At 44.4% G+C, this 27,385-nt stretch overlaps 1 protein-coding gene across 1 annotated transcript; it reads left to right on the top strand.

Annotated features, from left to right (window-relative positions):
* Positions 1–8,748: 8,748 nt before the first annotated feature.
* LOC310796399 (arachidonate 12-lipoxygenase, 12R-type-like) lies at positions 8,749–26,579 on the top strand (the record flags this gene model as incomplete). The annotated part of the gene is made up of 11 exons (XM_083658587.1): positions 8,749–8,837; positions 8,965–9,068; positions 9,446–9,627; positions 14,586–14,729; positions 16,457–16,660; positions 18,042–18,122; positions 21,111–21,280; positions 21,612–21,733; positions 23,019–23,119; positions 25,214–25,384; positions 26,397–26,579. 11 exons carry the CDS (start codon positions 8,749–8,751, stop codon positions 26,577–26,579), a joined length of 1,551 nt encoding a protein of 516 aa, XP_083514713.1.
* Between the last annotated feature and the right edge of the window lie 806 nt (positions 26,580–27,385).

Raw genomic sequence — 27,385 nt, 5'->3', positions numbered from 1 at the left:
CGTTTAGAACATTCTTTTCACTTTGATCTTGCTATAGTGTAGCGTATTTACATGCTTGCAGTATTTAAACTGCAGTGAGATTGGTTTGAGAAGCATAATAATATGGAATAATATATATGGAGACAGACGGGGATGAAAGGGAGGGGGGGAGCTCAGAGCGCTTGGCTTTTCTGACCGGACTGGATCACTCCGTGGAATTGGAGCTTAAAAGGGAAGCTTGTGATTCGTTTACTGCACTTCTCCAATGAGCAGTTTGTGCATAATTTTACGCTTAAAAGGCGTGGTTATAATGCGTAAGGCCGCCTGTAGCGCAGACACCAAAATATCGAGTGCGCTGGTCCACACCCACTAATCTGCGCTGCGCCTGGCACTAAGTGCAGTTTTTAGGCCGTTGCAACGATAGAGGCCAGGCGCGGACTGCATAATCGGGCACGTCGGGCAAATGCCCGGTGGCCTGGCCTGGCCTGGCCTGAATTTTTTTTTTTTTTTTTTTTTTTTTGTGCCCGCAGTCAGGCCACTCACTGAACAGCAGGCCAGGCGCCGCCTACTGGTTTACTAGTGGTTTTATTACTTTATTCAGTGTTAAAGTGGGTGCATCTCATTGTAAAATTGGACTCAGCCCAAATTGGGCTTCAAACGGCCCAAATTGGGCTTCAAACAGCCCAAATCTGGCTTCAAACGGCCCAAATTGGGCTTCAAACGGCCCAAATTTGGCCTCAAATGACCCAAATTGGGCTTCAAACGGCCCAAATCTGGCTTCAAATGGCCCAAATTGGGCTTCAAACGGCCCAAATTGGGCTTCAAACGGCCCAAATTTTTCGACGCCGCCCATCGGACGCCGGCACGCGTGCCGGCCCATATCGGCCTGGCCTGCTTGGTATCAGGGGCGTTTCTAGGTCCTGAAGACATTGGGGGCTTTAGCCAGGTACCCCGACGGGGAGGGGGGGTAAGGGGGGAGGGGGCTCCAAAAATTTTGGTTTTTCCAATCCGTAAATACCCATGTTGTGAGTCATTTGAGATGGATACAGAAGAACAAGATTAGTGGGTCTCGAGGTCCAGGGACCACCAGAGGTCCTTGATAGGGTTCTGGCGGGAGTCCACTTAGCAAATTTACATATTTTATTTTATTAAATATTATATCTCAATGGTATGAACCCCCCCAGTAACTCCTGTGAAGGTATTTTATTAACACTTTCAGTGCCACGGCCCTTGGGCAAAAGGTTGCTTGCTGTGCCACATTGTGCATTTTAAAACAGTCATATAATTTTTTTAATAATTACTATGTAAACACTGAACACGCACAAATAACGATGAGACTCTCTTCTATCACCTGCAAAAAAAAGTTTATTGATCCCATTTTCCGTTCTTTAGTTATGAGCCGGAGAAGATAGCTTGATTGAACGAAAAACATACCTTTTTTTCTACGAGCTGAGATAACGAGCCTTTTGTGAAATTAAACATTTCAAGCACATCTCTGACTCTGAAGCTAATTTTCTGATGTCTGGGTCTGTCTGGGTGAAGTGTATGCTGCTCTGCTGCTCTCCGTGCTCCCCCCCCCCCCCCCCCCCTCAACTGCACACGCCTCCTGGGTGTGTCTTATGTGTCTGGTGGCTCTCAGTCTCTGCTGAGTTTGCTGCGCACACACAGTGAATGGTGCGCGACATTCAGCTTTTTGGTTCCGCGTGTGTTTGTCACGGGCTGGCATGCTTCCAGTTCGGAATAATAATGCTGATTATGTGAATGTGCTGTTGCAGCGTACATGGAAGTGCTCAGTTGTGACAGCGGATGCTGCTGCTGGGGGCACAGCTGGCGTTGTGCTCGTTTATGGAGGCACGTCGATGCATACGGACGGATGCGATGCGATTTCCTCATTTTCCACAGTGACTATTTCTGTGTGTTGGCTCCTTTTTCTCTGATCAGGAGAGTGCTGTCGCCACCTAATGGGTTTGTAAAATAGGTTATCGACCTCCAATAGCTACAATATTGTTAGAGGCGACGTAAGAAGCTTAGATCGACACCCCCCCGTCAAAAAAACAATTTGGAGTTATGACGCCATTTGGCGTCGCTGGCACTGTACGGTAAATTTCTAATGACGCCATATGGCGTCGCTGGCACTGAACGTGTTAAGGTACACGCTTCCTGTAAACCTCAATTCTGATGGTGCCGTTTTTGTATCATATGGTACTTTTATTTTGAAACTTAGAGCGGACGTAGTGATGTTATATCTACGCTACTTGACGTAAGGTGTGCTCACCGGCCGGTCGCAAAACACATGTCGCTCTTCAACCTACGGTTCTATCTAATCAAAAGCGCCTAGCTGGAATTGGGAACAACGTATTGTTTGTTGTAATGGTTTAATGAAGCAGTGATGTGTGGTTTTGTTTAATGTAACTGTGAAGTGAAGGCATTGTTATTGTGACAGTCATGCTAACGTTAGCTTCTATAGACATTGGAGTGGATGGCTGTGGCTTCATGCTGATGCTAGCGTTGTAGGTTGTATGGTTAATAATATTCTGTGTGAAGATATTTTCTGAGATAAATGGGCCTTGAGCATCAAGGCCCATTTATCTCAGAAAATATCTTCACAACTAAACAACTAAATAACATAAGATAATTTCATAGTTGTAGCTACTGTGATGCTGTGCATGTTGGCGCATGTCATTTGTTTGAATAATTTCATAGTGAGATGATGAGCTCGTGTGGAGAGGAGGTGGTGAGGAGTGAAGCAGAAACATTATGTAATGACACACTATGACAATAGTAACTGATAATTTGGTCCTGCATAGCCTACTGATATTTTCTGTTTGTTTTTTTTAGAAAACTGTTTAGAACTCTGACTTAATGATTTTGCTTTATTTATTTTATTTTGTTGTTTATTTGATTGTCTGTTCCAATTTTGTAAATGTTTAGTCTGATTTTTTTGTATAATGTACTGATTATTAATGCCAGACTTTGTTTATTGGGAAAAAAAAAAAAAAAAAAAAAAAAACTAGGAAAAAACTAGGAAAAAAACATCCGGGGCTAGGAAAAAAACATCCGGGGCTCTAGCCCCGGAAGCCAGGGTCTAGTGACGCCCCTGCTTGGTATCTAATGCCCGGCCTGAATTATGATCCCAGTCCGCCCCTGATAGAGGCCCATGTGTTCTGAGACTGCCATGATGTTTATATAACACACCCAAGTCTTTTAGAATCAAAGAAGCAAGGAAATATTGTTTTACACAAGATGGGACCTTTAAAGATTAAAGTTTTCTCATCACATTGAAAAATATATATCTATATTTTGTTTTATCATTGATAATGTTTTCATAGTTGCCATGGTGATCTACAATGTCGTCGTGCACCAGGAACTCTTCTTCCTGTCAGGTGACGCCCACCGAACAACCCTCCAATTGGTTGGCAGCAGAGGGGCCAGTGAGCGCATTCAAATGGCTGAGCGCTCAGTGAGTCACAACTCCTTAGAAAAAAACAAGTATTAATGTGTGCGTGTGTGTGTGTGTGTGTGTGTGTGTGTGTGAGAGAGAGAGAGAGAGAGAGAGAGATAATAATTATATAAAATATTCAATTAGCACATTTTATTATAAAGTAAAATATTTACAATGATATATTTCTGATATCATGTATTTCTTTAATAGATGCACAACTAATGTAATTTATAGCCTACTTTCTCATAATTGATATTGTCACACACACACACACACACACACACACACACACACACACACACACACACACACACACACACACACCAACCATAAAGGACATAAATAAATTACACTCAAATCTTATCTTTTTCAGATTTGTCAGGTTTTGAAGAAGATTAGCTGCTGCAGCAAAGACACAGAAGAAGTCGTAAGTCTCCTCTTAGACAGTTTGGGAAGGAGGAAGGAAGGAAAAGGTTATGTTTTGAATGTTGATTCAATAATAATTAATTTCATAGCCATTTTATTATCTTTTTATTTAGTCATGAATGATGTCATAAAAATCCAAGTCTCTGTTGGTAGGCAGAATACAAGGTGAGCTGTCCTGCCAGTCTCGGAACTCTCCTATTGGTCCGTTTGGAAGCCACGCCCACCACAACCAGTGTCTGGTTCTGTTCAGAGGTTGCCGTGACGACACCGGAGGGCAGAGTCTCCCTCTTCCCCTGCTATCGATTCGTCAACTGCTCCACCTCACTCTCCCTGAGGGATTCTATCGGTCGGTGAATGTCTCTCACCCTTTTCTCTCTCTCTCTCTCTCTCTCTCTCTTTCTCTTTCTCTCTTTCTCTCTCTCTCCCTCCCCCTGAGACTAGTTTTTCAATTCAGAAGCTCTGGACGAGTCAGCATCACATCCGGGTTAGGTCGATGTTTGAGGCAAATTTGATGAAATTCCGTCAAGGCATTCCTGAGATATCGCGTTAACAAGCTTGAAAATGTCGTTCGAGAGGTCACAGCAACCTTGACCTTTGACCACCAAAATCGAATCAGATCATCCTTGAGGCCATGTTCACATTACAGGCAAATCTGATTTGCTGCTAAAGTCATTAATCATCATTATCTTGATTGGTTTCCCAAATCAGATTTGTGGCAGTGTGTCCGCACTGCCACAAATCTGATTTGTGCAAGTGTTCAAGTCGGATCTGTGTGTCCAGACCTCCATATGTGGTTTGGGACAAGTGACACAAATCAGACTTGGAGAGTCCAGAATCATAAAACCAATCTGGATAAAGTCATTTGTGAACTTTAGTGACCTATTCATGACTTTATCCAGATTGGTTTTATGAGTCTGGACGCTCCAAGTCTGATTTGTGTCACTTGTCCCAAACCACATATGGAGGTTTGGACACACAGATCCGACATGAAAATCAGATTTGTGGCAGTACGGACACATGACTTTATCAGCAAATCAGATTTGCCTAATGTGAACATGGCCTAAGTTGATGTTTGAGGCAGATTTGATGAAATTCCGTCAAGGCGTTCCTCAGATATCGCGTAAACGAACATCGGCCGGACGTACGGACGTACGGACGGACAACCCGGATCCATAATGCCTCCAGCCTGGCTATCGCCGGCAGGCATAAAAACCCCACTTCAGACCAGAAGGAACTTCGATGTTATAGAGAGCCAAAGTGGAACGTCACTTCCTGCTTCAGCACTGTAGCAGAGATTTTCATCCGCCATTTATTTACCCATCAACATTTCGTAAAATAAAAATAGTTTTACTGGTTCAAACCAAAACGGTTCAGATAAACAGGAGAGATCGCATAACATTTCACTCGGGCCAAAACGTAAAAGAAATGTGGGTTTGAAGAAAATATTTTTTCTATGTTGTTTTTTAAAGTTTTGGTCGGAGTGAAATGTTCTATGGTCTCTCCCGATTATAGCGTTAGCTGAACGTTTGGTTTGAACCAGTAAAACTCTTTTTATAAGCATTTTACGAAATGTCTATGGGAAAGTAAATGGCGGATGAAAATCTCTGGTATAGTGCTGAAGCAGGAAGTAGACGGTCACTTTGCCTCTCTATTCAGCTCATTCACCACGCCCACTTTCTCGCTCTTCCGCGTTAGACGCAATAGACCCTTCTCACGGGGGCCATTTTGGGTCGAAAAGGCAGGGTAAACACAGGTGCAAGCAAAACACTAATGAGGCTTTCCAAATTCCAATCATGGAAGTTGGAAACCCTCATTAGTGTTTTGCTTGCACCTGTGTTTACCCTGCCTTTTCGACCCAAAATGGCCCCTGTGAGAAGGGTCTATTGTATTTGTTCTTCACCGCTAGTTGGCGGCCAATTTCAAAACAAAACGTCACTATGAATGAAGTTTGGCAACATTCAGAAGCTACACTGCGGCCAACTTCAGTTACGGTACATGTTCATAGCGTTACTGCTGCAAGGAGCCGATGGCTGTACCCGGTCGGCATTTAACGTTAGTTACAAAAGCACGTCGACCGTGTTTTCTCACTGCCAGTAAGCCTACAGTAGGGTTTGACAGATACTACCTAGTCCGACCGGTCAGCACAGCCAGTTCTCGCTGCTCGTTAAATATTTCCAAATAGGCGTTATTCTGATAAACTGGTCACATATTTGGAATGTTACGTTCTCTCCGAAAAAATATTAAAACTTTAAAACAGTTTGTTTTTTTGCTTGAAAACAGCTTTTTGGCAAGTCTAAAAATGACTACGGTAGGCATAATCTACTTCCGTGACTAAAACGGAAAGACGATTACAAAATGACATCATGCAGAAGCGTCCTTATATGGACAAAGAATAAGGTGAATAGTGAAAACGCTTCAAAAGGCATAAAAGTTATTCACGTTTGCTGAACCCAAATTTGCGTTCCCATAAACTTGTGTTAACCACAGACCTTATTTTATGCATTTAAGTGAAATCCCCATTCTAAAACCCCATAGACTTTTCCACTGACGAACCAAATGGCGGCGAGTTCCGGATAAAGCCTACAAAAAGGCCTCCTCTACTCAACACATGCAAACAAAACCGAAGCAGGTGATTGGAGAAATTAGCGCATGTCCCGCCTTCAGCGGATATCCCGCCTTATCTGTTTTGACCAACTTTCTCCTCTATGAAGTACAGGTCAACAGGCACGTGACTTTTCGTGACATAATTTTCCCCAGAAGTAAGTTCCGCATCTATTTTCTCCATAGACATTTAGATAAATCCCCAAAAATCGATCTTCCCCCCGTTGATATTTTTTGTTCTCGCTTAAACCAAATGTTTTATGGTCACTCAAGATTTTCTGGAAGACTTGTTGTCTTGGTTCGAGCCTTAAAACTCGTTCTATTTGGATTTATCGTAATGTCTATGGAGCAAATGGATGCGGAACTTACTTCCAGGGCAAATAACGTCACGAAAGGTCACATGCCTGTTGAGTCTCTCTCTCTCTCTCTCTCTCTCTCTCTCTCTCTCTCTCTCTCTCTCTCACACACACACACACACACACACACACACACACACACACTCTCTCTCTCTCTTTTCCTACAGCAAATATCTCATCCTTCTCCAGTAATTTAATTATCTTTTTCTTGTTTGAAGCCAAATTTGTCTTCAATGACGTTCGACCAATCGAATTGGAGCAAAGGTCAAATGAGCTAACGTGCCGCCGCCAAACATACAGGTAATTTACAAAAACAAAAATTTAAAATGAATCTTTGTTTAGTTTTCATATTATCAACAAGCTTCTATCTTTTGGATTTTCAATTAATTAATGTTAATCTTTTTTTATTACTATTAAATATTATTGTACTATTATATACTGTTATTATAAACTATTATACAAAAAAGTTCATTTACAATTTTAGCATTTATATTATATACAGGGCCGTAAACAGAGTTCCGAAATAGGGGAGGTCCAGCAAGGGGAGGTGGACTCGGTGGCAAAAAATTTGAGGGTTTTTTCCCCCCTTTTTTAGCCATATTTAGAGTAATATATCATTTTAAATCAACATTAGGATTATACTGTTGTGATGTCATTATTCAGTATATTCTCTTTCATGTCACCACCTGCTCAGCTCTCCTGTCAACATAATTGTAACTAACAAACACAAACTGTTTTAGCCAAATTCATATCAAAATGACACCTACAAACACAGGTACACAACCCAAGCCGTACACAACACACAAAGTCATCATCGATAATAAAAAAAACATACAGAGTGACATTTATTTTTTCCTGATAGGAACGATTGAAAAATAAAATAAAATATATTATGTTGTTTTTAACTTTACACCACCTCTTTTTGTTACTTATTGGGTCATGAAACTGAAACCATGCATATAGCCACCTGCATACCTGACTTCGGGAGCTTGGCAATTGGCATCATGCATGATTAGCCAGTAGCATCCCAACGTGTCACACAGGTAACATTACTTAAGAGACAGACTAGACACTTACTTTCTTGGTTGTTGCTAAAAAAATCTGTCAGTGTCACTCACTGTCTGTCATTCACTCGCTCACTGTCTCGCAGCTCGCTCACCTTCAATTATCTCGCCAGGCAGACAGACAGTCATCACTCACCACCATGCTGCTGCTCTCTCGGAATCAAGTTACCGCGGACGCGGCGTCAGATGACTTCCTGCCTGACCTGCCTTTCGTTTCAAAATAAAAGCGATCCCGTGTTTTTCATGCTTTTCCATGCAGATTGTTTTATAAAAAAAAAAAAAAAAAAAAAAAAATCCCCCTCTGAAATATTAGGGGAGGTCCGGACCTCCCCGTCCTCATAGCTAGTTACGGCCATGATTATATATATATTATATATTGATGTATTTATACTATAAGTAATTTATTTTGGTACATTTTTATTATCAATCATAACTAAAACATATTCATCTGATCATTTTCACATAAACCACCTCAATAATGTTTTCTATGTGCACTCCAGGGAGTATCAAACAAGTGTTGTTTATTCATTTTAAGAATGGCGTTGACCTGTTTTTGCAAATGAACTCTTCTGTATTATTTTTTTATCTTTGAATATTCTTTTTACTTTATGCTTTTGTTTAATTTTCTCTTTTTCCTTACTATTTTCTATTCTTGTGGAATTTCCTAATTTTCTTAGATTTCTCAAGCTTTTTCCTACTTTTTTTCTCTTCTCATGTGTTTTATTGAACAAATATTTTATTGAAAACAAACATCTCATTATTTCCTTTAAAACATAAATGTTATGAATATTATGTTTCCTCTTCAAATTAAAAGTCATGAATTTCATATACAACATATTTTTTTAGGTGGAGTTGCCATGACGACGGTCTCCCGGAGACAATGAATGTGGAGGATCGGGAATCACTTCCTGCCGATGTTCGCTTCTCTTCCGCCAAGGCAACCGAGATGAAGCGGACCTTCTCTGAGGTGTAGGTTACTGGCAGCTGGTGGGATCCAATCGCAAGATGATTCGTTTTTAGTTGTTGTTGGTCATTTTTCACTCTATTCGGATGTGTTCTAATGGCTGGTTGAACCGTTTTTCCTCCTGTGCTTCAGAATAATTGAGCTGGGTCTGGAAGGCCTACTGTTTGCAGATCACCCGTGGTCCAGCTTCAAGCAAATCCACGAGGTGTTCCAGTCCAGGAGGAGTCAGACCTGCAGTAAGTTAGGCTGCTTTCTCACTGGGAACGATTGCTTTCGTTCGGTTCGGTTCGGTTCCGCACCCGGGAACAATTGCCCCCGCCTCCCCTCTCCCCCGCTGGTCAGCTTTCACATTACAACATTTCTTCCACACTCGGAAACGAAACAGAGTGCACTTGCGTCATCAACTATGCCTGCGGTTTGGAACGGTTGGCTTTCACACTCGCAAGTGTTCCGTGCCCGGGCACGCCAAAGCGCTCCCCAGGCCACCTTTTCAAGTGGCTCCTGTCACGGTTCCCTGTTGCGCGCCCAGGCGCGGAAGGGAACGGAACGCAACGTTCACACTAATCAACGCTATTCATTAATTCTCCCTTCCTGTCCCCTCCTCCTCTCTCAGAATTGGTGGAGAAACTCTGGAAGGAAGACGGTTTTTTCGGCCAGCAGTTCCTAAACGGCGTCAACCCGACTCTGATTCGCCGCTGCACAGAAGTCCCGCCCAACCTGGCCGTTACCGAGGAGACAGTGCAGGCTTCGCTGGGGGGCGTCACCAGCCTGCAACAGGAAATTGAGGTGATTGAAGTAAATTTATGAGGAAATAACTGGAGTAAACTAGAACGACCGCACCACGGATATATGCCTCGGCCAACAAGTGGGCGGTTGACATCCATGTCTGTCCAGACTTTGACGTTTGAGCAAAATGTGAAGAAATTCCGTCAAGGTGTTACTGAGATATAGCGTTACCGAGCGTGAAAATGGCATTCGTGAGGTCTCAGTGACCTTGACCTTTGACCACCGAAATGTAATCACTTCATCCTTGAGTCCAAGTGGACGTTTGAGGCAAATTAGATGAAATTCCGTCAAGGCATTACCTAGATACCACGTTAACGAGCATGAAACAAGCGGTGCTGATGTCACAGTAACCTTGAACTTTGACCACCAAAATGTAATCAGTTCATCCTTGAGGCCAAGTGGACGTTTGAGGCAAATTTGAAGAAATTACGTCAAGGCGTTCCTGAGATATCGCATTAACGAGCTTGAAACTGGCATTCGTGAGGTCACAGTGCCCTCAACGTTTGTCCTTTTACCACCAAATTGTAATTAGTTCATCGTTGATTCCAAGTGGAGGTTTGAGGCAAATTTGATTAAATTCCATCAAGGCGTTCCTGAGATATCGCGTTAATGAGCTTGGAATGGCACAGTGACCTTGAAAATGACCTTTGACCACCAAAATCTAATCAGTTCATCCTGGAGTCCAAGTCGACATTTGAGGCAAATTTGATTGAATTTCGTCAAGGTGTTCCTCAGATATCTCGTTAACAAACATCGGATGTACGGATGTACGGACGGAGGGATGGACGGACAACCCAAATCCATAATAATGCCTCTGGCCTGGCTATTGCCAGCGGAGGCATAAAAATAATACTGAATAATACTCAATATTGGTTCTCGCACAGACTCAACGCACAGCCCCACAGACTCGCAGCACGATCACTGAACACAACAGGCGACCTGTCAATCACGCCCCAAGTATATAGTCTGCTTTATGACTCTAAACTGAAGTATAATTTATCTTACTCCCTGATGAAGGCTCCTGTGTGAGCAGAAACATGTTGGTTTTTTAATCTATAGCCATGTTTAAAATAAAGGCTTTTTAAAATTTTCTACTACAAAGACCAGTGTTGCTGTGGGATTTTTTTAAGGTTTGCTCTCTTCCACTCTCCACAAAAGGTTTTTTCTTGCGGGAGACAAACTTTATTTTTCTATCAATTAATATAATTTACAAGACTTGGAAGTCGACTGAGACCCTAAACTCATTGGGAAGGTGTTTACTGAGGTCTTAAAGCAGCTACGAGCAAGATTTTCGATTGTTATTAAACAGTCTAAATGTAATATTGATACATCACATCTTACCTATAATAGTAGCTGAGACCAAAGCCGTGTGAATCGGAGATTGCTCTCTTGATGATTATAGAGTCTGTGTCTGTCTTCCGGCGGGCGGGATACACCAGGAAGTGAAACGAAACGGTTTACGGCAGCTGCCTGCCTTCAACCGTTTCGCTCTGCCTAGCAACAGACCATAAACAAGGAGAACGCCATGCTCGCTACATCCAGGGGCTTGCTACTCTCGCGAAAATATCTCGTTATATTCCAACAGTTTGTTTGGAAGTAATTTTGTTATTTTGTGGTTATGGCCGAAGGCGAAGTGGCTGCCGCAAACCGTTTCATTTCACTTCCTGATCTTCCCCGGCCGCAGAAAGACTAATCATCAAGACAACACTGTCCGATTCACTCGGGGTTCAAGCGAGACTACTCTGCGTTGGTCTCATCTACTATTAGAGGTAAGATGTGAGGCATCGATATTAAATTTAGACTGTTTAATAACTGTAGCGAAGCTTGTGTGCTTGCTGGGGGCAAAGCCTTTGGGCTTGCCTCGTGAAGTGTCCTGGATCGTGTATGAGGGCTCACGGGCTGTGATCGATCAGAATCACGGAGATGGAGATAGGGACCGACATGTCGGTCCTGGGACGCGGTTGAATTACCACTGTTGACCTGTCTGGGTGTAAGGCAGTCGGTCACCAGGGCCTGGCTGGTTGTAAGACAGCAGGGGTTCAGTTCGGGTCCGGAATTGGTTGTGCTAATGGTTGACATTATGAAGGGGTAAGAATACCTGAAGAAGTATGGAAGTCGAAGGAATCTCGAAGGAATCAAGCATAGCGTCACAGAACACCTTGTTTATATGCCCGCCCGTTTAGATTTGGTGACTGTCCTCGTTGGCCAGGATGTGTGTGGGAGCTGGGGGTCTACCCAGCAACTGCTGTAGTGAGCTGCAGTGGCCTCTGGGGGCTTGAGTTTCCAGTTGAGGAACCTCAGCGGCATAGGGTCGGTGCGGAAGCAGCTCACGAGCCGGGGGCCTATCCAGCTACTGCGGTAGTGAGGAGCCTCTGGTTCTGGTGGCTTGAGTTTCCAGTTGAGGAACTTCAGTGGCGTAGGGTCGGTGAGGAAGCCATTTGTCTGCCCTCGTTGGAGGGAGGCCTCTGCCCCTAGTGCCTCGTTGGCCGCCCCGTGGAGCGCCGGTGTGGCATCCTCACTGAGGGCACCGAAGGTCATACACTCCTCCGGCATGGGGGGAGCCGACCTGAGGCCACCGTAACTTGGCTTCAACTCCTCGCTCTTATCCGCGGTCGTGTGGAGTCGGGGTGTCTCTGGCCAGCGATCTGGGCTGAGAAGAGGTGGTCCGTCCCCCCACTCTTCCCAGGCCTGCAGCAGTGTCTCAGGTAGGACTGGATCATCCCAGCCTGGTTCCCATTTCCATAGGTGCTGTATGAGCAGGACAAGATGGATCCTCCCGAACTGATGGAGGGGCAAATTCCTCGGGCGGGATTCCTGCTGCAGGGCGGTGATGGGGTAAGGTTGCTCGCCTAGACCAAGGTTCGGTTCCGTAAAGGCTCTCTTGGTGCAATAGGTCTGCTCTGGGCAAATTGCCGGCGAGACGATGAGGGAGACGGCCGCCCCGTGAAGCATCTGGGGCTCCTGCCTCGCCATCCGCAAAGGCATGTCCACTTGCTCCACTTGCTCGGACTTGTTGGCCTCCCTGGAGGCCTTGGCTGGAGTTGTCTCCATGAGCCCGGGCAGGGCCAGGAGGTGAATTCTGGGAATAGGTAGTTGAGATGGCTGGTCCCGTCCTCTGGGGGGGTCCCAGCTGTCGTGTCCAGCTATCTTGTGGGAATGATTGACGCCGTCCGGCTGGCTGTGCCCTGTGCTGTTGGTCTCAGTGTTCGCCATGCCTCCCTGAGTCTGGTGTATCCCGGTGGCGGGCTTGGCCGCCCCGTTGCACTCTATGGTATGCTCAGGGTCGGCAACCTTTGTCGGTGGACATGTCCTAGGTGGGAGTGTTGGTGTTGGTGGCATTGGCACTGGAACAGTGGGTTCCGTAGTTTGGGTCGTTGGCTCTGGAGCCGCCATGCTGACCTGACCCTGGGGTGAGGTGAGAGGCACAGGTGGAACTGCCGGGTCCCCGGCAAGCAGACAGGCGCGAGGCCGGGCCGCTACGTGCTTCTGCTCGACTTGTAGCCGGGCACGAACCCGGGCCTCGTGGTGGGCCAGCTCAGCTTGCCGCAGGTGTCGGCTTCTCTCCAGGCGGCGGGTGATCCGCTCTCTAGCTTGGAGGGCCTCCTCTTGGGCCTGTTGGGCCTCTGCTTGGGCCCGCCTCGCCGCTCTGGTTTGCTCGTTCAGCCAGTCGTACTCCTCATCGGCTTCCTCCTCCTCCGCGTGTTGGCAGCGAAGGCTCTCGGTCGCCAATAGTGCCTTGTATTCCTCGTAAGCTGCCGCTTGGGCTGAGGAATACGCGTGGGCGTGTACGGTTGACCGTGAGCTGGCGCTAGAGTGTCGCGATGCACTATGGTGGGAGCGGTGACTGCTAGCGCTGCAGGATACATAGGCGTCTCTGTCGTCATAGGTCAAACCTCCAAAAGCCTTTGGGCTTGCCTCGTGAAGTGTGCTGGATCGTGTATGAGGGCTCACGGGCTGTGATCGATCAGAATCACGGAGATGGAGATAGGGACCGACATGTCGGTCCTGGGACGCGGTTGAATTACCACTGTTGACCTGTCTGGGTGTAAGGCAGTCGGTCACCAGGGCCTGGCTGGTTGTAAGACAGCAGGGGTTCAGTTCGGGTCCGGAATTGGTTGTGCTAATGGTTGACATTATGAAGGGGTAAGAATACCTGAAGAAGTATGGAAGTCGAAGGAATCTCGAAGGAATCAAGCATAGCGTCACAGAACACCTTGTTTATATGCCCGCTTTTGGTGTATGACATCACGTCATTGGTGATGTCACAACGTCCGAGGGAGCCATGACATCATCGGTGTTATGTCTGACATCGCCGATGACCTCACAGGTGAACTCTATGCTATGACATCATTGTCATCGTTGATGATGTCATCATCATTACGTCGTTGGCGCGCCGGCTGGTAGGCATCGACTGCCCCAAGAACAGGCCTGACGGTGGGCCATTATGGACCGTTTCTACAATAACAATCGAAAATCTTGCTCGTAGCTGTTGTATGTAAATCGGGATGTTGTGTCATTTCCCCATTGACTTCTATACAATCTGACTTCTCTTTGCAGCCATAGACTGTATAAATGGTTGAGTTATATAAAAATCCACACCCAGTGCAGTGATTATGAAAGGTGACATTACTATAGAGCCATTTTTTATTGTAATTATTTACACTTATAATTATTATATTATTTACCAGGCTGCAAACATGTTTATTTCTGCTGTAAAATCGACATTTTAACATGGGGTGGGGGCGGTTCTGTGGGAGAATGACTCCTCCTTTGGAGCCAGCCTCAAGTTGTGATTTGTGGAACTGCAGTTTTTGCTACTTCCACATTAGCCTCCTTTTTCACAATGGAACTCCTCCCTCCTGTAAAAATAATGATTCCATCAAGTTTTCATTTTTAATGATGTTTAATTAATTGTCATAATCCAGCGGGGAAATGTTAATTATGTTTAATTAATTGTCATAATCCAGCGGGGAAACATCTTCCTGGTGGATTATTGGGGGCTGGACGGCCTCACGCCAAACACGGTCAACGGGAAGCAGAATTACCTCACAGCTCCGCTCGTCCTGCTTCACCTGAACAACGACAACCTGCTGCTGCCCATCGCCATCCAGGTGACCTCTGACCTTTCCTTCCCTTCCTCCTTTTCTTGTTTCCTTTCCTTCTTCCCGTCTGTTTTGTCCTTATTTCATTGCTTTCTTCCTTCTGTCTTTTCTTCTGTCTTCCCTTCCATCTTAATCCCTTCTTCCTTCTTTTCCCCCTTTTCTTTGTCCTCGGCTCCCTCCCCTCCCAGCCCACTCACCAGAATAAAACATGCCCATGTGTTTGTATGGTTTATTTGATCGGGACAATAAAGTTCACATCGTATCAGTTCAACTCGTTACAAACAAGCTGTTACCTCCTCCAAGGAGGTTATGATTTAGGTGCCATTTGTCTGTCTGTCTGTTAGCAGGGTTACAGAAAAACTAGGAAGATTTTCATTAACTTTGGTGTAGCATGGGCCAAGGAAGAAACCATTAAATGATTAGAAGGGGCAGGGCTAGGAAAAAGGGGTCATAGCCAGGGTAGCCTGGATGGAAAAACCTCGCTCCGACTCTTCCGGCTATATGGGAACCAAAGTGCTGTGCTCCAGGAAAAATATTCCGCTCAATTCCTGCGTTCCGTTTAGAAAACATGGGCGACGCAAGTAACTAGCGTTAGCTAAAAACAAACACTTCCTTTGGTATGTCCATGCTTCTTAGTTTTTTCTCTAACTCGTAGCGACTGCCTACTGTTGCATTTCTGTGGGGGAACGAAAACACTGCAGCACAGGCCACCGGAAGACGCGGGCGGGTCTTCTGCCTCCCTGCCTGTAGTAACACATACTAGGCTCTCTCCCCTCTGGTGACGCGAGGTTAGAGCCTGGGATAGGAAGCTTATAGCCAGGGATAGGAAGCTTATAGCCAGGGATAGGAAGCTTATAGCCAGGGATAGGAAGCTTATAGCCAGGGATAGGAAGCTTATAGCCAGGGATAGGAAGCTTATAGCCAGGGATAGGAAGCTTATAGCCAGGGATAGGAAGCTTATAGCCAGGGATAGGAAGCGTATAGCCAGGGATAGGAAGCTTATAGCCAGGGATAGGAAGCTTATAGCCAGGGATAGGAAGCTTATAGCCTGGGATAGGAAGCTTATAGCCAGGGATAGGAAGCTTATAGCCAGGGATAGGAAGCTTATAGCCTGGGATAGGAAGCTTATAGCCTGGGATAGGAAGCTTATAGCCAGGGATAGGAAGCTTATAGCCTGGGATAGGAAGCTTATAGCCTGGGATAGGAAGCTTATAGCCTGGGATAGGAAGCTTATAGCCTGGGATAGGAAGCTTATAGCCAGGGATAGGAAGCTTATAGCCAGGGATAGGAAGCTTATAGCCAGGGATAGGAAGCTTATAGCCAGGGATAGGAAGCTTATAGCCAGGGATAGGAAGCTTATAGCCAGGGATAGGAAGCTTGTAGTGAGTCGGGGGTTCGAGAGGTGGCTACGGAGGGATGTGTGTGGGTCAGGGTTATAAAGTTCTGATCTGACTCACAAAATGTGCATATCATAACAGACTGGAGTATTGGCCTTTGGCGGAGTCCACTTCTAGTTTATTGTTTATTTAGGATCCCCCCCATTACCACAGCAACAACTACAGTATTCTTCCTGGGGTCAACAGAAAGACAATAACATATTGGACAGTCAATATTAACAAAACAAAAGAAGAAATGAATATTTCACAACCAGGCTGCTCCTAGCTGAAGCACCAGCCTCTCTCACTCACATGCTTCCTTGATCTCTTCCTCTCCTTGGTCCTTGTCTCCTCTTCTAGCTGCGGCAGACTCCTGGTGAAGAAAACCCTGTCTTCGTGCCTCAGGATCTGGAATTTGATTGGCTGACAGCTAAAACATTTGTGCGGGCCGCAGAGTTCTCCGTGCATTTGGTGGACGCGCACCTGCTGCGCACGCACGTGATGTCAGAAGTGTTCGCCATGTCAACGCTCAGGAACTTTCCCATGGTGCACCCGCTCTACAAGGTGAACACCAACACGTGTTAGCAACGAAGCTAACGTTATAATAGGCAGCCTCACAGCAGCTAACACAACACGCTAATGCTAATGTGCTGTTGTTAGCTGGATGCGACCAAATGGAACAGATCTGTTACTGCAGTCAAACAATGTTCCATAAGCATAAGCCCCCGTTCACACAGGACGCCGAAGCAACGCTCAACCGAAGTTGTACCTACGCAGCTACGCTGAACCCACAAGTTTCATTTAGGCGTCCTTGTTAACAGGCGAAGCCGTTCACACCGCCCGCGCGCGTGTCCCGCTGACGCCTTGCCGAAGCCACGCTCAGATCACTCAGGCCTGACGCCGAATTTCCAAGCGTGAAGCCGTGAGGCATGAAGTCAATGGGAGTTGTGGGCGGGTTCAAGGCGCGGGAGAGTAGGCGCTCAGAGGAAAAGATAAGGCATCTTGTGTGAAAGGCGTACGTACGTTCAGCTTGTGCCTGCTTCAAGCTTCAGTTCTGCTTACGTTCGGCGTCCTGTGTGAACGAGGGCTTACAGTAGCAATGTTAGGCATATTTGCAACTGTTGCATCATCCACACAAGTATGTTATTACAATGGTAATGTTATTAGCAGGGCTTCTGGGTGGTAAATCCATTATAGCCGCATTAGCAAGCAGCCAAAACCACAATATCACAGAAGCTAACAACAGCAAGCTAACGTAAGATCCCTCCATGAACCGAAAACACAGCCCCGACTCTAGTTTCCCCCGACATCGGTCACATTGCTGCTGTTTGGCCATACTTCACTAGATAAATATTTTTTCTTTTTCTTTGCGGACTTTTTACTGGACTCTGTGCTGTTGGTTGTTTGCTGACATTCATTGACTGCATTAGCTAGCGAACGTAACGTTAGCCTGTGTTAGCCATCTTCTTCGTTGGTGCATTTACTGGCTGAAGCGCTGAGAGGCAGGCTCGTGGACGCGCAGAATGTCTATTTATTTCTTCACAAATCTTACGGAATGGACCTTTAAGTAGCCTCAAGAATGTGTGTACTTTTCCCATGTTACTGAGAGTGGGTTTTGGTGCATTTTGGTGACTTTATTTATTTTTTAAATATTATTTCTGCTTTAGAGTGGCAATAAAGTGCCAAATTCACGCCCTCTTCTGGGTTCGGCACCAAGGGATTTCATCCGCTATTCAATTTTCGATCTACATTTCCTAAAATGCTTAGAGAAATAGTTTTGCTTGGTCAAACCAAGTGATTCAGCTACTGTATATTTAGAATCAGGAGAGATAGAACATTTTCAATGTTTTTTGTTTTTGTTTTTTGTAGGCTATTGTTTGTGTATTTGTGGGTGTAATTTTGGTTTAATCACAGTACTTTTCATAATATTTTCTGTGTATTCCAGCTGCTGATTCCGCATTTCCGCGGAAGTCTGGAAATCGACCTACTGGCTAGATCCCTGATGATGAACGGGCTGGTTGCTAAGGTGAATTTGTAATAAGTGGCAGGCCTACTTTTTCTTTTAGTCTTCCTCTATGACCTGCAATAATTATGGCCTCCTCTATGACCTACAACGTTTTACATAATACAACTTGGACTGCCAATGAGGTGATGTTTTTGGTGATGTTTGTCAGAAGGATCACGGAAAGACTACTGGCCCGATTTCCATGGAACTTTGTGGAAGGGTGTCGCATGGGCCAATGAAGAACCCATTACATTTTAGAGTGGATCCGAACTGACTCACAAACTTGTCATTTTTATATCATTTCACTCGGTCCATAATGTTATCAGCCGATTAAATGGTTGTTATGAGGTGGCATCTGGACCATAGATTTGAGGTAGTATGGCACTACTCGACCCCCTATTGTAATTGGCTCAGTAGGCTGTCATCATCTATTGGTAAAATGGACTAAGCAGGGCTCAGTAGGCTGTCATTCTTGGTAAGATGGACTAAGCAGGGCTTAGTAGGCTGTCATCATCTATTGGTAAAATGGACTAAGCAGGGCTTAGTAGGCTCACACGGCAGCCAATCAGCGTTGAGCAGCAAGCGACTTTTGCCAGCGTAATTTCGCTCGAGTTGGGATATTTCATCTCGGGCGACGAGCGAATTTTCGCCCTATCGCTCTGTCTCTGTCGCTCCCGGGCGAATATACGCTCAATCGTTTGTTTACATTGACTTTGTATGTAAACTCGATGCCAGCCAAAAACCTTAATAGGTCGGTGTGAACAGCAGGGACAACCCAAATGGCTATGTTGGTTTCTGTCCACATCACGTGACTGTCTGACTGTCAAGTTTTCAAAATTTCTCACTAGAAATGTTTTTTAATGCCCAAACTATGTTAGACAGAAGCGTCATGCCCATTGTAACTGAGGGGGCAATTGCCCCCTCAGATTTTTGAGAGGTAAAAAAGTTTTTTTTTTTTTGTTTGTTTTTTTATAAACATAGGCTATAATATTATAGGCTGTGTATAGTAGTTGAAACATAGTTTCAAGTTTACGTTTATGTATGTTTGTAGTTAAAACAAAAACATAAATACTGTATAGGCTACATTAGAGGTCTTCACGGGTCCAAAATCACGGACCCGGACCCTAATGGACCCGGGACATTTGTGCCCGGACCCGGAGTGGAGCCGTCTATTATTAGAAATCTGAGACCCGGCCCCGTTCAGAACCGATAAATGTCGGACCCGTGTGGACCCGTATATTATTAGAAATCTGAGACGCATGCAGATGCATGACTGAAAAGTCCCCTGGCTAACGTTAAATGCGAAGGGACACGCCGCCAACATCTTCACTGTGCGTGGCGTGCATTAGAAAGTGCGTTTCACAGTGATACATGGGGGCTGCTAGTACTGTTAACGCTAGTTAGATAGTACATTAGTGGCAGTCTCTAATATGCTACCGCCGTTCATTCCCCCAAAAACACACACAACAGCGCTAGAAACAATCACATACATGTTGTGACTTGTGTACTCACCATGCGATCATCAAATAATAATCCAAAGTACGCGAAACTGTCATTTTCAAAGTAAATCCATAGCGAGAGGAACCAGCAAGAGTGGTTCCAAGAGGGTTACCTCTCTGCAACGAAAATCACTTCCTTGTTTGCCTGAGACGCATGTGTACCCATGCGCTCACAATACATGCGCTTTATGTAAACGAGGAAGTAATGTAATTTTCGTTGCAGATGGGAACGCTCTTTGCTACTTATTTTCTCTATGGATTTACTTGCAGTTTGTGACAACAAGCCTCACGTGCGCTGTTTTGATGCGTTTCTCTCAGATCAGCGCTGATCACGGGTCTTCTCGGATCCACTCTTATTACACATAACGATAAATAGACCCGGACCCGTGGGGACCTTAATTGACCATAAGAAATATGGACCCGGACCCGTACGGGTCTCGGAACGGGTCCCGGATCCTAGGGTCCGAGTAGACCCGTGAAGACCTCTAGGCTACATACAGTACAACACAAAAGGCTGTTATTTACCCTTTGTCGCCACCTGGTGAGTAAATATATATAACTAAAACCATTAGAATTGACAACCGGTCCGCAACTTTTTTTCCCATGTATCTACCAGTCCTTGGCACAAAAAAGGTTGGGAACCCCTGCTCTAGAGGAAAGATTTCTACCTTCTGAAAAGGCAATACCAGCCAAAATAAACATTGTGTTACATTGCTTTGAAACATGTGGTCTCCCTTTTTTGTCAAGTCCATTGAGCCTGGGCAGTGGCAATGTACTTAGTCTGGTGATTATGGATCTTTCCAGGAGGCTGAGCAGTTTGGAAAATAGCCTTATGGTTACACCTGCTCAGTCTGTTAATTTAAAATTAGATATTCCTCTAAATCTGGCTTCCAACCCCCCAAATTTTTTGCCGCCCCTTCCGGCGGCGCCAGAGTTCGCCCCCTCAGATTGTTGGTTTGCATGACGCCCCTGATGTTAGAATATTGCATTTTCCACTGAGAATAAAAGGATTGTCAGCCTTCTTTCCCCTTTCTTTCTTTTTGTTACCACAGAGAAACTTGACCGTTTGATCATGACCATGCGATCATTTTATCTTTTTTTACTTTTACCTTTTTTTTTTTTACTTTTTACTTTGATTTTGTTTCATGTTTCCTAATATTTTATTTTATGTCAACCAACTATGGATTCATCTAAAAAATAAAAAATACTTAAATCTTGAAAATGTTGAAATTTATGTTGCAACTTGTTAACAATTATCTACAGTATATATTTTTAGTAACGTCCATAAAGAACTAATTTTTAGTGCTACTTTTTCCCCTATGTTTCATTTTTATGTTGTCATTTGTTTTATAAATTCTAATTACCTTTTAGTTTTTTCATTTAAACTTAATTCTGGTGATTTCATCTAATTAAAAATATACTGTCTTTTGATCAATTATCTTTTAGTTTTTAGTTTTTTTAATTAACACTAATTTCATTTATTTCAAATATTATCTCATTAATTCTTCAGTATGCAGCGGTGGGCGGTCCCGCAGCACTGGAGTTAATGCAGAGGGCGTTGGGCTCACTGACCTACCGTGACCTCTGCTTCCCTGATGACATCATGGGGCGGGGCATGGACTCCATCCCTGGCTACCATTACCGTGACGACGGCCTGCAGCTGTGGAGCATCATCCACCGGTAAATACGATTGGACAATGAAAACTTAATGACAAGGATCATAATTTGGTCACAACATTCTTGCATGTGGCTTGGCAGATGTTATTTTATGGACACTAAAAGTATGCAAGTAACAAACATGAGAAATGCTAAACTTTTTTTTACCACTTTTTTAATCAAGTTTTTTCAGATTTTGTGTGTGTGATGTCATCATGTCATAAATCACAGATGTTGCCATACCCTCTAATGATGATGTTTAGGATAATAATGTGTTAATGACAAAAGACAAATTGAACCAAAACAACTGCCAAGTTACCAACAAAAAAAGAGCTGCATTCTGATTGGCCCACAGGTATGTCGAGGCCATGGTCAGCTACTATTACGGTGGCGATGATGATGTCATCAGGGACCTGGAGCTGCAGAGCTGGATCAACGAGATCAGTGTCTTTGGTCACCTAGGTGATGACAAGAAAGGTCAGAGTACTTCATTCATAGTGCTGCACTGCAGTACTCAGTAGAATCAGAATAACTTTACCGCTGATGATGTCACATATCCATTGTGATGTCATGGGAGATTGTGATGGCATCGGCGATGATGTCATACTCGACTATGGCTATCATCGGCAAGGACATTACATCTGTCATGATGTCACAGGCAGCATTGTGAGGTCATCTTGCAGTGATGATGTCATCAGAGAAGTGTCGTCCGGAAGCGGCCAGGGGCCTAGCCGGACGCAGAAGCCCAGAATCTGCGCCGGGGGCCGGCCGGCCTGGTGTTGATGCAAAGCCTTTTAAACAACCCCCCTTGACGCTGATTAGTGAATCACTGGTAAAATCGAGGAAAAGGAAGTTGCATAATGATGATGCCAGAGAAGCAGCCAACCTCAACTGTCAGTGGAGTGGGTGGAGTCAAAGGTCTGGACCCAGGTCAAGGATCAGGTTCTTGGGTTGGCATCGGGCTCCTGATCACCCTGATAGCCCGCATGATATTATCTCGCTTATAGACGGTTTTAACTTGACAACATAAACATTCTAAATTGCCTCTAGCTTTACTTCCTGTTGCAGTGTTTGCTAATACAATAGCGGACAGGAAATAAGATAGGTTTCAAATGAAGCAATAAGCCCCAAGAGGCCATGGTTTAACAATGGCTAAGAGGTGTCGACGGCATGCTGTTGCAAAATCACTATAAACCACAGCCTCACACGTGAAAACCGTCTTATTACTAAAGAAAGCTAATGTAACGCTTTTTTGCCACCGGGTGTTTGCGAATGAGCTCAATTAACTGTTAAATTTACCTAACTTCTTTCTGCAGATTGATATGACTGGACGTGACGTCCTCCATTCTTTCAGAACGGCGTGCTGCATAACAACAGTCTGTTATACCTAGCAGTGGTCTGTTATACAGAAATAACAAACCTTACTATGGCACTTTTACTATATTTTAACTCCAATATGCTTACTACAGTATTTCAACTGCAGTAGGCCTACTTTTCCTCATTTCAAAACTTTAATTTTATGATTTCAAAATTAAAGTGCAATGAAGTTTACATTTGAAAGTTGTTCTGGAAATACGGTACCAGTCAAAAGTTTCAACACACCTTCCCATTCACTTAAATGAGAATGTGTATCTAAATGTTTGACTAGTATTGTAAATAAATAAATGAATGAATAAATAAATAGATAAATACATGTTTTCACATTTGCAAAACTTGCATGTAAAATCACCTGAAACAAAATCCAACTGTATATCTCTCTCAGGTTTCCCAAAATCCTTCACTTCGGTGTCAGAGTTGACGTACTTCGTTACCATGGTGATGTTCACAACAACAGCGCTGCACGCTGCCATGCACAACGGACAGGTGAGACAATAGAGATCCTGTGCAGACCATAGACAGCAAATTAAGAGACAAAGTGTGTGTGATGTTGGTTTGTGGACTCACGTTTTGGAGTGCCTCCATTTGGCGTTTAAGCAGCTGCCATCTTGGTTTTCACGCAGCTTGCATGAGATGGCACGAGACAGCGTGAGACCAGGGGTTTCCCACAGAGCCACAGCTCCGCCTCCTATTCGTCCCTAGTCTCTTAGAACAGACGAGTTGGCTTCCGCAATTTTCAAATGCTTCCGCTATACCGTCTGTAATTCGTGGGGGAGAATCATGCACCAACCGGAATGGGAAGCAGAAAGGCGGGTCTTCCACTCATTAGTCCAATCAGAATTTATTTAAGGCGGGTCTTCCGCTCATTAGTCCAATCAGAATTTTTTTCCGTGGACACACGTGTCGTGATTGGTCGGATTTTGTCGAACTTCCTTCCAGTCTGAAGGTTTTTTCCCAACTTCCTCCTGCATGTTCTGGGGGTGTAACGTACAGACTGTATAGCTGCATTCACCGGATGTAGATGAGACAGTCTGTTTTAAGAGGCTAATTCCTCCCTGATCGGCAAGCTGTGCAATCACTGGACAGGAGACCTGTCAATCACGACCAGAATATAAAATATATATGTCTTTTCTACCGTCTATTGTACACTAAACGGGTGAGTTATATACAGATTCACCCCCTTACAGTTGTTATGACATTTTAAATTAGCTATACTGTACCAAGCTTTTTTTTGTAACCAAGCTGTAAACATGTTTATTTACGCTGTAAAGTGGGACGTTTTAATGTGGGGGGTCTACGGGACTGACTCGCTTCTGCAGCCTTCCTCAAGTGGCCAATCGAGGAATTGCCTTTTTTGCGACTCCTGCCTTAATAGACCCTTCTCACGGGGGCCATTTTGTGCCGAAAGGGCAGGTTAAACACAGGTGCAAGCAAAACACTAATGAGGGTTTCCAACTTCCATGATTGGAATTTGGAAACCCTCATTAGTGTTCTGCTTGCACCTGTGTTTGCCCTGCCTTTTCGGCATAAAATGGCCCCCGTGAGAAGGGTCTATTGGCGTCGTCAACCGGTGGCCAACCTCCTTGGCTTCCCTCTGATCACACGGAGGTGAATTGAAAAGCTTTTCCTCGAATGGCCACTAGGCGTCAGGGGCAGTAGGCATTCCCCCCATTTTAAAATGCCCGACTTTGTAACAGGATTAAACATCTTCTCAGTCAGGGGCAAAACACGGTTTTTCTATATACTCTAGCTAATTTGTTTGGAGTAAAATAGAGGGGGTGATTGACAGATGGCCTGTCCAGTGATCGTGCAGCTTGCCGATCACAGACCAATAGCAGGCAGACCTGCGGCTCTGGGAAACCCCCATCTCACGTGAGCTGCGCAAGGACCCATTCCCTCCCACTCTGGTGACTAAAAATCAAGATGGCGACGGCCAACGAATCAACTTCAAACGGGAGACCAAAATCAATGGGATAGCTCTGTCCATATCTTTAGGACAGTGGCGTCAACGCGGAAGGAGAAAGCTGCCCCCTCGTTACAGACCCACGTGTTCAGCTCTCTGCACTGAAGCACTGCGACACATTCAATGCCCGAACTCCACTAAGATTACTTAAAGGGTAACTACGCCCTCTATAGAGAACAAGAGGTGGTGACATCACAGAGGAAACAGACCAGCCAGTAAGAGGAGGCCAGTTCAGTACCATCTTTTTCACTATTATGTGTCAGGCTTCCCCAAACATTTGGGTTTGGATGTAGTTACACTTAAATACCACAAGATGTCTGTCGGTCAGAGATCGATTTTGACCCATGTATATTAGCGACCAACTTTTAATTTTCTTTCCCTGTAGGCCTATGGAAAGACAGCATCTTTGTAGGCCCTCTAGAGGCCATCTGAAGAAAGTGCATCATCTCACTAAACATTACCTGACTGATTGCCTGACCTGAATTTGCCTTGTGAAGACCTTGGCTGTGGCGTGGGAAAAACAACAGTGTCTTCCTCTTTGCATTTCAAAATAAAAGTGCACAACATTCATAATTACTTAATTACATAATATATATTCTTTCCTTTTTCGTCTGCAGATGGATTATGCTGGCTGGATGCCCAACAGCCCCTTCGGCATGCAGTTGCCCCCTCCAACCACAAAGGGGCGTTGCAGCGAGAGCAGCCTATTGGCCAGTTTCCCTGACATGAATGTCACCGTGACTTTCCTTGCTAACGGCTACATGCTGACCACGAAACCTGACGATTATGTACGAATATAAAATTTTATTAAAATAGGAATTATAAGAATTATAAGAATTATGAAATGTAATATGATTTTTTTTACATGCTGTGTGGAATGTAATAGAGCAATATACAATGTTTTGGTAACATTATATTTAATTTACAATTCTCAGTAGTGAAATATAATGCATCATTAAATGTAATACAATTTACCTTAAATTAATATACACTAATTCACTAGAATGGAGTATTTATTTTTATTTAATTTAACCTTTATTTAACCAGGCAAGTCATTAGAACAAATTTGTATTTACAATGGCGACCTGGCAAAAGGCAAGGCCTCTTGGGGGAGAGGGGTAGGGACTAAAAGAAAAAAAATACAACAGCACATATCCAAACATATCCAACACATCCATTACTTTACAGGCATTGTGTGTGACAGCAAACATTACATAAGAAAAGTATACAATCTAGCACACAAGCAACGGGCAAGTAGCTACATCTTAGAGCTTTTTAAAATAAGTTACATTCTCACTGTAAATAATAAACACAATATTTTAAATATAATGTAACACTGTAACAAAACATAACTGCAATACAATATCATCTGAAAATAATATTATAATAGAATGTGTCATTTATATAGAGCCAAAGTCATGCCCATTTCCGGGTTAGGCATACAGTACAAACTAAGGGATTTCATCCGCCATTTATTTTGCCATAGGCATTTAGTAAAATGCTTATGAAAATACTTTTACTTTTGCAAACCAAGCGATTCAGCTATATTTAGAATCGCAAGAAAACATAGATCAATTAATCACACACACACACACACACACACACACACACACACACACACACACAAATCTGCTCCCCCCCATCCGTAAAACTTTTTATAAGCATTTTACGATATGTCAATGGAGAAATAAATGGTGGATGAAATCCCTTGGTTCATATGCGTAAACCAGAACAGGGTGTGACTTTGGCAGTTACACTGGCTAACTTCTGCCCTCCTGATGTTTGCCCTTTGACCAACAGGTGGCGTTGGGCAGCTCGACTGAGCAGCACTTCAGCGAGAGTGTTCCGGTCGACGTCACGGCTCGTTTCCGTGGCGACCTGAAGCTCCTCAGCAACCAGATCCAAGAGCGGAACGTCGGCCTGACGCCGCCGTACGTTTACCTGGACCCTGCATACAGCGTGGAAGACAGCGTGGCGCGCTAACGCTAGTGTTAGCATCTGTTAGCGTTAGCATCTGTTAGTGTCTTTATAGTCTTAATATATCTTAAAACATGTTTGGAGGGGAACTTTTAACTTGAATAGTCTTCAAATTGTATTAATATGACGTGAGTTTCACTTAGCGTTGCACAGAAACAGACGGTAGAAATACCTTTTTTTTTTTTTACTTTTTATTACATTTCAGAGGCTGTACTTTTATTGATTGATTGATTTATTTTGGTGAAAGTCAACACAGATACAGGGAAACAGACAGTTCACCCAGGATAAAAACACAATAAAGCCTTGCGGCTTATTTCCATTGCGGTCCTGAAACGTACAACATTTAGAGACAAAAACACACACAAATGGGAATCACCATTCAATACTCGAATTAAGACTATTTACATTATTTCTAGATTTAAAGGAATAATGGCACGCTTGAATATTATACAATACATAACATTTGTTGTTACATGTAAGGAATTAACATCCGTTGCAAACAAACTAGGTGGGGGAGGGAGGGGGATTGCGGGGGTTTAGCAGTGGGGGGCGGGTGGGAGAAGCTCGTTCCCACAGTGACTGGGGGCTATGCGTATCGCTCATAGCAGCCTCCATCTATATGGCCCCATTCAGTTGAGAACGAGGGAAGGAGGGGGGGGTGAGAAGGGGGGGGGGGGGGGGGTTTGGGTGGTGAGCATAGGGATTTAGCAAGAGCTATAGGCCGGACTGTGCTGCTTGGGGGGGGGGGGGGGATGGGGGGAGGATATGTGTGTGAGTCAGTTTGCTTGTCGGCAAGGAATGTCCGTTAGATT

This window comes from Poromitra crassiceps (assembly GCF_964638095.1).
Source record: "Poromitra crassiceps genome assembly, chromosome: 22".
NCBI classification, from domain to species: domain Eukaryota; kingdom Metazoa; phylum Chordata; class Actinopteri; order Beryciformes; family Melamphaidae; genus Poromitra; species Poromitra crassiceps.
Note: the sequence above shows the minus strand (reverse complement) of the source record. Positions and strands in the feature narration are given on the sequence as shown.